The 16,092-nt window shown below is 42.1% G+C and overlaps 1 protein-coding gene across 5 annotated transcripts in view; it reads right to left on the reverse strand.

Moving 5' to 3' along the window:
• Window positions 1-16,092, reverse strand: part of LOC140430996 (activating molecule in BECN1-regulated autophagy protein 1-like) — a 629,857-nt gene that overhangs the window by 300,370 nt on the left and 313,395 nt on the right. For all 5 annotated transcript variants that reach the window (XM_072518877.1, XM_072518876.1, XM_072518878.1 and 2 more), the window contains one exon: window positions 4,820-4,930. In XM_072518877.1, the coding sequence (XP_072374978.1) occupies window positions 4,820-4,930 (111 nt within the window). The remainder of the gene's footprint in view (window positions 1-4,819; window positions 4,931-16,092) is intronic.

Raw genomic sequence — 16,092 nt, forward strand, 5'->3', positions numbered from 1 at the left:
GGTGATCATTGTTTGGCATTTTGCAGTGCTAATGCTGCTGGTCACTTACCAGCCCAAGCCTGTTGTCCAGGTCTTGCTACAGATAGGCAAACACTACTTCAGTACTTGAGGAGTCACAGCTGGTAATAAACACGGTGCAATTATCTGCGATCATTCCTAATTCTGACCTTATGTTGGAGGGAATTTCATTGATGAAGCAGCTGAAGGTGGTTTTGTCACAACACTATCCTGAGAAACTCCTGCAACAACACCCTGGGGCTGAGATGATAGGACTTGAAGATGGTGGCCAGGCTTTGGGGAACCAGATAATGAGTTACTTGCCACAGAATTCCCAGTTCTGACCTGCTCTTGTATCCACTGGGGACAGCGCGGTAGCACAGTGGTTAGCTCAGTTGCTTCACTGCTCCAGGGTCCCAGATTTGATTCCCGGCTTGGGTCACTGCCTGTGCGGAGTCTGCACATTCGCCCCGTGTCTGCGTGGGTTTCCTCCGGGTGCTCCGGTTTTCTTCCACAGTCCAAAGTTGTGCAGGTTAGGTGGATTGGCCTTGTTAAATTGCCAAGTGTCCAAAAAAGGTTGGTCGGGGTTACTGGGTTGAGGGGATAGGGTGGGAGGCGTGGGCTTAAGTAGGGTGCTCTTTCAGGTGCAGACCTGATGGGTCGAATGGCCTCTTTCTGCACTGTAAATTCTATGCTTCTATGACTTCAAAAATCCAAACCATCTTCCTTTCTGTTAGGTATATCTCAATCCAGTGGGTTTTTCCCTGATTCCCAATGATTTCAATTCTGTTAGGATGTCTTAATGCAACGTTCAGTCAAATACCGCTTTAATGTTAAGGGCAATCACACTCACTTCTTGAATTCCATTATTGTATTTATGTTTGGATCAAAGCTGTCATGAGGTCTGGAACCAAATGGTCCTGGCAAACCAAAACTGAGCATCAATGAGCAGGTTATTGTTGAGCAAGTGCTCCTTGATGGCACTGTTCATGATCCCTTCCATCACTTTGCTGGCAATTGGAAGTGGACTGATGGGATGCGAAATGGATGAATTGGAATTGTTCTGCTTTTCATTGACAGGACATACCGGGAAATGTTCCACAATGTCAGGTAGATGCCAGTGTTGTAGCTATACTTCAACAGTTTGGCTTGGGGTATGTCTAGTCTTCAATACGATAACCAGATGCTGGTAGGGCCTATAACCTTTGCTATCTCCAAGGCCTTCAGCCATTTCTTGATATAGAGTGAATCAAATTAGCTGCAGACCGCCAATCCTGGATGACAGAACCCTCAGGAGGCAGAGATGGAACATTCACTTCAGCCAGAAATTCTGGCTGAAGATGGTTGCAAATGCTTCAACCTGGTCTTTTACACTGGTGTGCTGGGCTCCTCCATCATCGACAATAGGGATGTTGATGAAATCTTTCCCTCTAGTTAGTTGTTTAATTAGTTGTGGCAGGACTGCAGAGGATTGATCTGATCTGCTGGTTTTGGGATCTCTGACTAGAAGCAGGCTGCTTCTACTGCTTAGCATTCATGTAGTCCTGTATTGTAGCTTCGCCTCATTATCACATCATGTTTAGGTATCCTTATAGTCCTGCTACTGGCTAACTCTCCTGTGCTCCCCTACCCACACTCCTCATTGGATGTGGGTAAGTTCCAAATCCTAACCACTCATTGCATAAGCACTTACATTGTCTTTGGCTCTTTTGCCATTCACCTTAAATTGGTGTCCTCCGGTTCTTACTCCTTCATTCAATTGGTACAGTTTCTCCCCATCAATTCTGTACAGATCTCTTATGATTTAGAATACCTTCACCAACTTTCCCCTTCATCTTCTCTTGTGTAAAAAGAGCAACCCCAACTCCTCTAATCTATCCATGGAACCTCATCCTTACAATCATTCTCCCAAGTCCTTTCTGCACTCTCTCTAATGCCTTGACAATCATTTAAAAAGCGTGGTGTGCAGAATTGAAAACAGTACTTCAGTCCATGGCATACCAACACTTTATAAGGTTTCGCATATCTTCCTTGCTTTTGTCCCTAGAACCAGATTTATAAAGCTCAGGATCCTTTATGCTTTACTAACTACTCCCAACCTGCCCTGCCTGTTTCAACCATTCATGCATGGATACCCCAAAGGGCCCTGCTACTGCTGCGCCTCTAGAAATGCATCCTTCACTTAATATTGCTTTGCTCGTCCTACTCAAATCTATTAGTTCCCACTTTTCTCCAGTAAATTGGGCAGTGTGGATGTACATACCTGCAATTCAACAAACAAGTGCTGGCTAGGGCGGCACTGTGGCTGGCACTGCTGCCTCACGGCGCCAAGAACCCGGGTTCGATCCTGGCCCCGGGTCACTGTCCGTGTGGACTTTGCACATTCCCATATCTGTGTGGGTGTCATCTCCACAACCTGAAAAGATGTGCAGGGTAGGTGGATTGGCCATGCTAAATTGCTCCTCAATTGGAAAAAAAAGGTATTTGGGTACTCTAAACTTAAAAAAAACAAGTGCCGTCTATGTTACCTTGGAAAATGCTAAATCTGGAATGGGGAATAGCAAGAAGAAATAAAGAGCAAAAAAAATTAGAATATAATTTCTTAAAGTAGAAATGAATTTACACTGGATTAGTTTGCGACCTTTATGTAGGGAAGGAATTCTAATACAACCAAATGAAAAATCTTACTCTCATTGCCCTAAAATTCACGTGAACCAGTTCAGAAAAGGCTCACGTGACTCATTTCTGGGATGAAGAGGTTTTGTAATGAAGAAAAGTATATAGTTGGGCCTACACCCATTGGAGTTTAGAATGAGGTGACCTTATTAAGACATACACTATTTTGAGAGGACTTGATAGGATGGACATGGGAGGATGTTTCCTCTTGTGGAAGAGACCAGAACTAGGGGACAGTTTAAGAATAAGACATCTCCCTTTTAAGATGGAGATGTTTTTTTTTCCTCTCAGGTTGGTCAGTTATGTAGAAGTCTCTCCCCCAGAAAGCAATGGGGCTGAGTCATTGAATTTATTCATGGCGGAGTTGGGCAAATTCTTGACAGACAAGGAAATCAAGGGTTATAGGGGCAGGCAGGAAAGTAAAGTCAAGAGCACAATCAGATCAGACATTATCTTATTGAATGGCGGAATAGGCTCGAAGGACCGAATGGCCTACTCATGCTCTCAAGTCCTATGTTATGCACATCAATTCCAACAGTGAAAACTGTTTAAAGCTTTACTCTCTGAAGCTCAGAGAGTTTCAGTTAATTTTATATCTTAAAACAACAGGACTAATTTCCATTCAAACAATCCTTTCATATATTGGCAAAAGAAAAATAATTTTCAGTGTGCTTGAGGTAGAACCCATAGACAGAGATCTTATGATATGAATATATATTTACACATCACAGAACTGTGTTGTTTATAATGCATTTTGGACATGTTGCACAGTCACATAACATTTGATGAGAACGATCGCTTTTGCCACTGAAGAATCCATGAAGGTGAAAAAAGACTACTTGCACATCAGGAACATATAACAGAACCATTTTCTTATGAATGTGAACTCTTACAAGGAGACAAAAAAATGAGCTAATTTTCCATCTCAAGCACAATCAAAAATCTATTTCAATGTAATTACAGGAGATAATTATTTGTACTGAAATTAGCTTTGTGCTTATAAGATATAAAACTGGCCTAAAATTTCTTACATCAAAAAGCCTTAAAATAAATCAAGTTCAGATGTCAGAATGATAAAAGAATCGGCAGGCAAGAAAGTTGCTTAACATAGAAACAAAACATAATTAGATTAGGGAAGAATAATAATGATGGTTCAGGAAACTGCAGTATAATTCATTTTGATTAGCTCTTGGCAGAAAGAACACAAATCAGCCACACTGCACTGGGTTGTAATCCTGCCTCACCAAATCAAAGTTACAAAATCTTCACTACAGATGAAGATACAATTTTAACATTCCAGCTACTTCCAAATTTCTCAGAAAATGGCTACTGAAATGTCCATCCAGGGGGTGTGAGATGATATTGTTTGGCAGAATAATAGAACAATATAGAATAGAACATTACAGCGCAGTACATAATGTGCATTCAAATCTGGAAGCTGGCTTACAATCAGGCCTAAGGTCTCTATTGTCTCAACCTCTGAAAATTAAATGGGCTAAATATGGGTGGGTTCAAAGGCAATGTAACATGTTATAAATCGTAGCATTAATCACATTTATTTTGCTGACAAGGTTTCTCCAAATAGAATTCTTACTGAACAACAGGGTAGGTGTATCACGGAGATTGCAATAAATATTTCTGCTCAAAGCCAATATTCTCGACACTCATGTTACCAGTCAGATTCTGAATGTCTGAAGTCCAGATTTGGGAATTTATAAGAGTTCATCCTCTTCAACAGCATGTTTATGGACTGATTGATACTATGCCAGGAGCTTTGAGAATCACGATTTCAACAGTCTTAAATTGATCACAAGGAGTTTTCTGGCTTCACCTGAACATTGGGAATACAATTCTAGATGGAGAAAAGACATACTAAAAATTAATTGTTTGGCAAGGATCACTGAATGCGGAGTCCAAAACCATACCATACCAGATAGCCCCATTGGCCAAAATAAAATGGGCTGCTCAAGTAAAGATCCGTACATTTGGTTGACCTTCCTCTTTTGCCATCATATGCTGCACTGCGCACGTCTTTATGAGGTGCAGAATAATTACTTTGATCACAAAGGTTTTTATGGACTCCTCATGGGTCAAGATAAAAGCCCATTACTCTCTTAGCTTCTGGCAGTCTTCACATATCACTTACCATTACTGATCTCTGGAAGATCAAACTTGGTGAAATCCCACCATTGGAGGCGATAAGTGATATTGGCAATATTACTGGCTACAGCAGACTGTCCGTCACCTATCACAGCACCTGCAATTAGAGAATAAGACGCTCAGGAAAGGATGTCTTTTAGGCATTACTACTTTAATGGTTTATGCTAACTTGATGTTTCCTTAAATCACCAATCATTAACTTTTTAACCAAGCTGTGAAAATACTGAATATTAAATCACAGGACATAGTATGCCATGTAAAATTGGTCAAATTTTGAAGACATTCCCATCTTTAAAGGAACCAAAGAGATCAACTGAGGGATTCATATCATTGAAACTTACCAAAGCTTGCACAATTGATAGCCATTGATTACAAAGACTAGACTTGGCCTTTACCATGGAATGTAGTGTCTGGACGTTGAATGCACGAGGAATAATTGATTTGAAAGATATTTTGTGATCCTATTCATCAAAATCACCTCCTTTTAAACTATAGATATTTTGCTCATATGATAATGGCAGGGGACCTTTTTTTTGACAGCAAATAATTTTACATTGTTCCTTGTGGCTGCAGTATGACAGTTTATTAAGTCTTTCTGACACAGGGCATCACAAGCAAGTGGAGGAAAATATTTATGTGGCTAGAAATCTTTAAGCACTTTACTACCAGAACAGCTTAGATAGGAGATAGTGACACATTGCCTTCCAATTTGGTCTCTTGTAGGAATATAATAACAGGAGTATGCTATTTAGCTTCTTGAGCCTCTTCTGTTTTTCACTGAGATCATGGCTGATATGTGGCCCCATTCCCCTTAATATCTTTGGTCAACAAATAGCTATCAATCTAATTTTTAAAACTAGCAATTGACCCAGCTTCAATTGTCCATTCAGAAGCAAATTCCATACTCTATTACCTTTTGCGTGAAAATGTGTTTCATGATTTCACTCCTAAAGTCTGGTCTAATTTTCTGACTAAGCCTCTTAGTCCTAGACACCCTAACTAATGGAAATAGTTTTTTTTTAAAACCAACTTACCCCATATTGATTCCCTTTAATATCTTTTGAACCCTCAATTTTAATTGCCTAATCATTGGCTGTTCAATCTCATCTGCCACAAGTTCTGGATGTCCCACCCTAACCTTCTTTGGCCAAGTTGTCACTGGTCCTAATATCGCCATGCGGCTTGGATATTATCTAGTAACACTCCTCTGAAGTTCCTTAAGGAAGTTTTATGAAAACGTTATATAAATTCAACTTCTTGATGTTGATTTCTGAAAGCTCCATAAATTGGTGAAGTACAAAAGCTCAAACTACTGGCTTGAAAAGCAGGAGCTTGATTCACCAATTGCTGCCCTTGTGCGAACTGACACAGTTAAGTGTTGGGATACACAATGAGACATCAACCTTCGGCAAAAGTGCTACCACCGTGCTACAAGTTAAAAGTCGTGGGTTCTTTAGAGGTTTGAGCACAAACTCGGCTGATGCTTCAGTGCAGTATCGAATGCAACATTATTTGTAACGCCACCTTTTGGGTGAGAAATTAAACCATCTGCCATGTCAGACAAACATTAAAAATGGCACGGTGCTTGTTGAATAAGAATTTCCTGATGTTATTGATCAATGAACACCAAAGAAAACAGATTATCTGGTAACTTCATGATCATTGTTCTTTCTTTTACCTTTTTGTGAAACACTTTGGGTATATCTTGGAACAAAACAAAACTCCTAATTTCCTTCTAAAAGAAAGTGTGCATGCAGTTGTTAAGGGTGGGCAGAAATTCAAGAATTTTAAAATATTATTCATTAAAACAGAAGCAAATTCTGTGTAACTTAAAGTTCTAGTTTGCTTTTTGAAATGGGGTACTAAACCTTCTTTCTACAATGAATGCGCTGAATTCACTATTCTGTTATGCAAAGCAAAAAGTGTATTTAAATCAAAACCTATTTGCAGCGTCTGTGCTTCTGAATGAAGTTCAGATGTTAGCATTACTTTTAGAATCATTTGCAAACAGACACAGCTAAAAGATCCCATTTACAACCCTGTTGAATAAAATTATATATTTACTAATTAATTATTCACAAATAAGAATTTAAGCAGAAGCAGTTTCCAAGTTGCTATTTAATAGCAGAATACAAATATTGAAATTACTACAAAACACGTTGACACATCTTCTGGACAGCAGTATTTAACAACCTCGAGGTAGAATTTCGGCAAATTTGGCAGCCAGGTTTCAGTGCATTTGGGTGAAAATGGCTGAACAGGCACAAAAGATTAGTGAATTTAAAACTTAGGTAAGCTGCATCAAAATTCAGAGACGGTCATATATCTGTGATCTTTTACATTGGTTTCAATCAGGCCTTGTCCAGAGCTCAATATTACACTGGTTCTTCAAGTGCACTCTTTGTCTTAGGCACATGTTACTAATAAGCATATTTTAATTTTTTTTTCCATATAAATAGTTAATTTATCAAAGATGAGGGAGGACTTGGTGAGCTGGTTGGGCCTGTATCCATTGGAGTTTAGAAGAATGAAGGCGGTCTTACTGAAACATATAAAATCCTGAGGGGACTCGACAGGATGATGCTGAAAGGATGTTTTTCAATCTAGAATTAGGGGACACAAACTAAGGAAAATTCTTTTCTCTCAGAGGGTCTTGGAATACTCTTCAGAGAACAGTGAAGGCTGGATCATTGGTATATTCAAGGCGAAAGTTAGCAAGATTTCTGATCGACAAGGAAATCGAGGATTATGGTGGAAAGATAATAAAGTTGAGTTGAGGCCACAATTAGATCAGCCATGATCCAAATTCTTGTGTTCGAGCATTCCCACCATTTAGCTTGGTTCATTCCAATGTGTGTTAATTCTCACATTCCCACCCTCTGCTTCTGTGCTCTTTCACATTTTGTTCATTACCATTCATTTCTTCACTTTTATTGCCACCTATTTATGTGCTTTCATTCACCTCTCTTCCATCTATAGTCCTGCCGCACGGACAGACCAGCTGCTGGTATGCTGGCCTACATCATCTCATCTTGTAACAGCATTCTGTCCGAATGGCAGAGATTGTGGCCGTGATACACTATGTGTGAACCAGACGGAACAAAAGTTCCCGTTCATAGTGTATACAAATTGCAAACACTGACACTGAAATATCACAGAGAGGAGCAATGGCATTAGCAACTAGATTCAGGGAGTTGCAATTCCAAGACATTAGGGATCCAACATGCACTAATCTTCGACAGCAAGTGCTGATCAGTACCTTGCTACCAAGGCTAACCTGTGGCACAAAATACTGTCAAGTAAGCATGTGTACATTGCTCCATTCTTTCTGACACCAAGTTCTGAATAACCCAGAGCAAGCTTTTGACTCAGACTGGCAAGACTGAAGCTTTAGTTTTCTGTACAAACTGTAACCGTAATCCAATTTACAACTCCTTCTTTGGATGCTCGCTGAGGGAAAACTGATCTGTTCAAATCTCCTTCGAACGCTTGTGTGGCCAAATGTTTTGGGACATTCCCTGCCTTCCACCACATCACAGACTTTCCTTTTTGCTCTAATCCTCCCACCTTATCTTTTCCCTTGCTTCATACTTGCTTTACACCTGTTTTCCTTAGCTTTTTCCTGCTCCGATGAAAGGTCATCAACCCAACATATTAACCTTTTCTTTTCCCAGAGGTGAAGCCAGTCCTTGCTGTAAATTATTTCCCCCTGTCCCACACTAATTTAATCTTTTCAAGGATTTCCTTCGCAAACTACACCACCTATTACATAGAATATGCAGCACAGAAAAACGCCATTCAGTACAACAAATCCATATTGTCACTGATACTCCATTTGTGCCTCCTCGCATCTTATCCTTTATCTATCAGCCGAATCCTCAATTCCCTTCTCCCTCAAATGCTTAACTAACTTAATAATAGAAACTCAACAGTGCAGAAGGAGGCCATTTGGCCCATTGAATCAGCACCAGCCCTTCGACAGACCAACCTACCTATTCCCAATTCCCCGCCCTATTCCAGCAACCCCATCCTAAAGGGCAATTTAGCATGGCCAATTCACCTAACCTGCCCATCTTTGGACTGTGGAAGGAAACCGGAGCACCCAGGGAAAACCCATGCAGACACGGGGAGAAAGTGCAAACTCCGCACAGTCACCCGAGGTTGGAATCGAACCCGGGTCCTTAGCGCTGTGAGGAAGCAGTCATAACCACTGTGCCACCCTTAAATGCATCTATACAATTTACAAACATAATTTGAAAAATTATTCCATTGGTATTGAGCTCCACATCCTTCGGCAGTTAAAGAGCTTTTCTGTTCTTAATACTACTCTTGTAAAACTAAATCATTTAGGGGTGAAATTAGGAAGTATTTCTTCGAACAAATGGCAGTTAAAATCCAGATATCTTTCCTCAAAATGACTGTGGGTATTGAGACACTTGAAACTTTCAAGTCCGAGCTCAATATTTATTTTTATTTGGTCAGAGTATTAAGGGATATGGACACACAACAAGCAAATGGAGCTGAAGTAAAAAATAAAATGCTGGGAAATACTCAGGCCAGGCAGCATTGGTGGTGAAAACGGAGCTAATGTTTCAGGTCAAAGGTCATTTGTGAGGACTGCAGTCTGACTGACACAAAAAGTGAACTCTTGTTTCCCTTTCTAGAGGTACTGCCTGATGTTCCGTCATTTTATGTTTTTATTTAGATTTCCAGTACATGTGGTATATTCCTTTTGAAAACCGAGTTGAGGCACAGATCAGCAATGAATTAACAGAATGGTGGACAAGTTTGAAATGCTGAATATCAACAATTTTCTCAATCATCAATCTCATCAACCAAAATAATGCATTATTAAAGATGAACAAATTATGGGATTCAGTGGCCCACATGAGAAGCAAAACCTACAAGTGTCGAAGCGCAGTCAAGACAGATGCAGTAGAAACAAGAGACTGGTGGAGTGCCAAAAATCTGCATAATCCTTAAAACCATGCCATTAAAATGAAATCAACTAGCACTAAATATTCTTAAGATTAATTTGTTCTCCATGAACATACTGAAGTCATAACCAAAGGATTTCATTCAGTGATACAATTCTCTTGATCCAGTCAACCTTTGCAGACCTCAGGAACAGATTAAAGATCTGTCTGCCAATGTTTTCATTATTCTCATGCAGAGTAGGAGCAGCGCACATTCTCAGAAAGTTAGAAATAGAAATCATCGCGGCAACTCTCAAAGGGTCATGAGTCTCTGGAACTCTCTTCCTGAATAGGCAGTGGAAGCAGGATTTTTGAATATTTTAAAGTCAAAGCTCGATAGATTCTTGATTAACAAGGGGGTGAAAGGTTTTCGGAGGTAGGCAAGAATGTGGGGTTGAAGTTACAATCAGATCAACTATGATCCTCATGAATGGCAGAACAAGTTTGATGGCCAGTGGCCTACTCCTGCTCCTAATTCGTGTGTTCACATAACGAAGAGGTGTGGTTCGAACGGGTGCAATTTCACCTTGAATTCTCTTCATCTAGTTTGATTTGGGAACATTTTGCAGCTTCAGGGGTCAGTCTATAATCAACATTCCCCAAGTTATCTCCTTTTCCTCCCACTAATTTATTTCTTGATTTTTAAAGTTACCTTTGAAACAAAATACAACTAAATGTTTAAGTTTTTTTTGTTTTTAATGCTTATAATCTGAAAATAAGTTTTCTAGGTCAAAAGGCCAAAACATGTTACATTTTACTCAGATTATGATTTATGTCTCAATTATATTTTAGAGGATATACTTTTTCCAATAGGGAGAACTCCAATATCCTGGACCCTCCCGCCAAGCCACAGCCCAAGGACCCACCAAAAACCCCATGACTTACCTGCTCCAGGCAAACTGCTGCATCCTTTCCCCAGTGTAGGCCTGACTAGGCCCACACCAGAGTCCGACCATGTGACTGCTTCCTCCAGTCTCTGACCACGTGACCTGACCACGTGACCTGACCCTACCACGTGGTTTTCAGCCTGTCCATCATCTTGAAGTACCACCTCCAAGTCCAATCTCCGCGTGACTAGACCGCGGTGGCGCGAGGCCTCGCCAGCAAAACGGGAATGCCCGAGCCAACCCCGAAGTGACAGGTACCCGCTTGACCACACCGGAAGGTAAACCCGACCTCACCGCCCCACGTGACCAGACCAACCCACGTACAAGTCTCTCCAGTGAACCTGCCACCGCCACCATTCTCCACGACCCCTCCAAACATAACCACCTACCTTACGCAAATCCAGCCCTCCCATCTAAGGGCAGCCGAGGGCCTAGGAAGCGGGGAAAGCGCGCCGGTCTGAAGGTGAGACTTAAATTACGTAGCTTCAAGACCCCTCTCCCCAGCATACTCCTGGCGAACGTTCAAGTGATTGAGAACAAGCTGGATGACCTCAACGCTGGACTTACCTCCCAGAGGGAAATGAGGAACTGCTGTGTGGTCTGCTTCACCGAGGCATGGCTTACTCTGGCCACACTAGACTGCGCCATCCAACCTGAAGGCTTCTCAATCCACCAGATGGACCGCACGATGGCCTCAGGCAAGTCGAAGGGCGGGGGTGTTTGCCTCCTCATCAACACCTCCTGGTGCTCAGATGTGGTGTCCCGAGCATACCACTACTCCCCAGGCCTAGAATACCTACCTGGCTGTGAAGTGTCGCCCTTTCTACCTTCCACGTGAATTCACCTGTGTGTTCCTCACAGCAGTCTACATCCCACCCCAGGCGGATGTGAAGAAAGCACTTGACGAACTCCACTCCACCATCAACAACCAAGAAACAAATCACACTGAAGCCCTGACAATCGTGGCTGGAGACGTCAACCAGACCAACCTCAGGAAGGTTCTACCCAAACTCCATCAACATATTACCTGCTCCACCAGAGGTGCAAACACCCTGGACCACTGCTACACGAGCATCAAAGGTGCCTTCCGCTCCATTTCCCGACCACACTTTGGCAAATCCGACCACAAGTCGGTACTCCCACTTCCGGCTTACAAACAGCTACTCAAGCGTGCTGAACCAGTCAAGAAAACCGTGCAGTGCTGGTCCGAGACATCAGAGGACACTCTACTCGATTGCTTGGTGCCTGTGGACTGGTCCATATTCAAGGCCACGGCAGTTAACCTGGACGAATACGCAACCACCGTCACAGACTTCATCAGTATGTGTGTCGAGGACTGTGTACCAAAGAAGACAATACGGGTGTTCCCCAATCAGAAACCCTGGCTCAACCAAAAGGTCCACTCCCTGCTAAAGTCCCGGACGGAGGCGTTCAAGTCTGACGATCCTGACCTACATAAGAAATCCAGGTAGACAGACAGAAAGCCATCAGGGACGCCAAACGACAATACCGGATCAAACTAGAGTCCCAGGCCAACGACACAAACCCATGATGTCTATGGCAGGGCTTACATGAGATCGCAGGCTACAAAGCAAGGCCAGGTGGAATCTCTGGGGCTGGAGCATCCGTCCCCGATGAACTGAACAGGTTCTATGACTCTTTGAACAGTCAGCCAATACACCGGTGCCACCTGCCACAAGAACCCTTGGACACACCCATACCCACTATTACAGCCTCGGAGGTAAGAGCTGCCTTCCTGAAAGTAAACCGGCGGAAAGCGATGGGCCCCGACGGAGTCCCCGGGCGAGCACTCAGAGCCTGTGCTGACCAGCTGGTGAGTGTATTCGCAGGTATCTTCAACACCTCACTTCTCCGCTCCGAGGTCCCTACCTGCTTCAAGAAGACCACCATAATACCAGTACCAAAGAAGAACAAGGTAGTATGCCTGAACGACTACCGACCAGTGGCCCTGACGTATGTTATGAAATGCTTCGAGCGGCTATTCATGAGATGGATCATGCCAGCCACCCAGATGGTCTCGATCCATTGCAGTTTGCCTACCGTGGCAACCGATCCACAGCAGATGCTATCTCTCTGGCCCTACAATCAACTCTCAAACATCGCGACAAGGACACCTACGTCAGACTGCTGTTCATAGACTACAGCTTGTCTTCAACACCATTATCCCAACAGGATTAATAACCAAACTGCAACCTTGGACTTTGTCATAATATGCACTCATGTTCATAATGAGATACAGACAGGCAGTGATGGACACACACAGGAACCAATCACCACACAGAATACAGAACAACCAATCACCAGGCAGGAAACTACAGGGTAGATCACCAGTGTAAAGCACACGAGGCAGGAAGGCTCGGCCTCTTCGTACTGGTGGTAGCTGTAACAACAGTCAGGGTGTAATGTACAGTCAGCACCGACTACACATGGCACAGAGCAAGTCTGGGCAAGCCAGACCAAGGTTAGCAAGCTTAGATTGATAGAGTGTCGATCCACAGCAAACTGTGTACATTACTCGTCAAGTTCAATAAAGCAGTGATGAACCATCTACAGCATTGGAAGCCTGTTTTCAAATGATACTGCATCGAGTTGCAGTCCGTGTTAATCCAACATACATAACACATCAGACTTGACCCCTCCCTGTGCAGCTGGATCCTTGATTTCTTCACCAACAGACTGCAATCTGTCAGGATAGGTAACAACACCTCCTCCACAATCGTCTTCAACAGCAGGGCCCCCCAAAGGTGTGTGCTCAATCCTCTACTGTACTCCCTGTACATACATGACTGTGTGGCAAGATTTACCTCCCAACTCAATCTATAAGTTTGCAGATGATACGACTGTGGTGGGTCATATCTCAAACAACGACGAATCAGACCACAGAAGGGAGATAGATCACTTGGTTGCATGGTGTACCGAAAACAACCGCTCTCTGAATACTGGAAAGACCAAGTAACTGATCATCGACTTCAGGAAGCGTAGCATGACACCCCCCACCCCCGTCTACATCAATGGCTCCGAAGTAGAGCTGGTCGATAGTTTTAAGTTCCTGGGGGTCACCATCACCAACAGTCTGTCCTGGTCCACTCACGTTGACGCAACAATCAAGAAAGCCCAACAAGAAAGTCCTACGGAAGCGAAAGGAATTCGGCATGTCTGCATCAACTCTCACAAACTTCTACAGATGTGCCATAGAGAGCATCCTATCCGGCTGCATTACATCTTGGTATGGAAACTACTCGGCCCAAGATCGCAAGAACTACAGAGTGTGGTGAACTCAGCCCTACACATCACACAAGCTTGCCATCCTCCCATTGATTCTGCATACACCTCCCGCTACTTCAGAAAGGCAGACAGCATTGTTAGAGACCCCTCACACCCAGGCTTTGCCCTCTTCCAGACCCTTCCATCAGGCAGAAAAAACAGAAGTTTGAAGACCGGCACATCCAGACATAGGAACAGCTTCTTCCCCACAGTTACAAGACTCCTCAACGACTCTCCTTTGGACTGATCTGTTCCATGTATTCACTATTCACGGTGCCATATGCTGCTCTTGTTTGGCCTTGTTCCGCACTGTAACCAATCACTATTTGTTGATGCACCACTGTCAATGTACTCTGTCGATTATTCTTTTGTCTACTATGTACGTTCACTTGGCCGCAGAATTTTTTTTTTCACTGTACTTCGGTACATGGACAAGAAATATCAATCAATCGATCAATCAACTCACCTGTTCAAGTAGAGCCAAAACCTGCTTATTTTTTCTTCACAAAATTGAGCTTTTGCCAACAACTACTAGTAAAGAACTAAAATGATCAGTTGGCTATCAACTGAAAGCTGGCAGAGCAACACAGGGTAAGGAAATGGAGTAGCTTTAAATACACCTTCAAAATAGCATATTTTTGGTGATTGTTAGAAAGATAACAAATGGGTAAAAGGGATTGAACTATAAAAAAATGACAGCATCTAACTTAAAAAGAGACTAAAACCTAGCTCTGTCTCTTCTGAATCTCTGTCTTTAAAACAATTTTTGGTTTCCTTTACCAAATCTCTCAAAATAGGCTGGTATAGGCTGCTTGGTCACCGGGCCTAGGGTTGTTATTTCTATGTTAAAATTACCATATAAATACAAGTTGCAATTATTGGGTCTTTATAGTTGTTTCCTTTGTCTACCAACTATATGTCAAACCTAACTTTTAAGCAAAGTAAACAAAAAAAAAGGGAATATCGTGCTGGTAGCATTAAGAATGAACATGCATTTATGCATTGCACAAAACTAAGTAAGGACTTCACATCTAATGATGTTCAGTCATTGCTGGAATGTAGATAAAAGATAGTTGCTGATTTGTACATCGCAAGGTCCCACAAACAGAGATGAAAGGAATCATCAGATAATCTGTTTGAGACATGTTGGTTGAAGGATAAATACTGGCTCCGAAATGGGTAAATCCCTGCCTCTTTTTCAAATAAGGGTTATGTATTCTAATCCAAAAAGTCAAGTGGTGAAGGGTAGAACAGGGGCCAATCTTTGGACACATTCATCAATTTAATTTACAGAGACACACATTACAAATATACACTTCCTAACCTAGCCATCAGTTTCAGTCTGTTCCTATTTCTAGGTGCAGAAGTACAACCCCAGTTAATGCTCACAGCCTGCATGCAATTAAACACAATTAATATATAATTAACAGATTTCCTTATCTCTGTTTCAATAAAGATGACAGTTTATATGCACAACAAAAATTTTAAATTCAATGAAATCAAAGACACCTGTATTCTGTACAAAGCATTATGTTGTAATTCACCCCCTTCTTTGGGATCTTGAACAAGCTCTCTGCACAAGCATTTTTTCTTTGGTAAAATGATCAGGCATGTATCCACCCATTTAATCTGAGGAGGTTTTTTTCTTACTCCAACATTTGTTTTATGCCAGTAAGGTCAATCCATTACCTCTTCGCATTCACTCTTTTCTGCAGCATATTATCCCACTATAGAATATTATCTACATAACATTTAATGGGTACATTATCTTCAGTATAGTCATTGGATAACATCTCACTTAAAATATTTGACAAATAGAATCCCATATCTACTGCCTCCACAAGAGAAGATGCTTCATTCACCCTTTCTGTATTTTCTTAGCTTCTTAAACTAAAGAGTACGAAGTCTTACAACACCAGGTTAAAGTCCAACAGGTTTGTTTCGATGTCACTAGCTTTCGGAGCGCTGCTCCTTCCTCAGGTGAATGAAGAGGTCTGTTCCTCTTCGCATTCCTAGTATTGTTTGGCATCTTTGAATGTGTCTATATATGTGTTTCTAGTGAACGAGTACATCCCGAACTGGGATGATGTATCGTTTATGAAATGGTTGCT

Source organism: Scyliorhinus torazame, chromosome 10 (assembly GCF_047496885.1).
Source record: "Scyliorhinus torazame isolate Kashiwa2021f chromosome 10, sScyTor2.1, whole genome shotgun sequence".
NCBI lineage: Eukaryota > Metazoa > Chordata > Chondrichthyes > Carcharhiniformes > Scyliorhinidae > Scyliorhinus > Scyliorhinus torazame.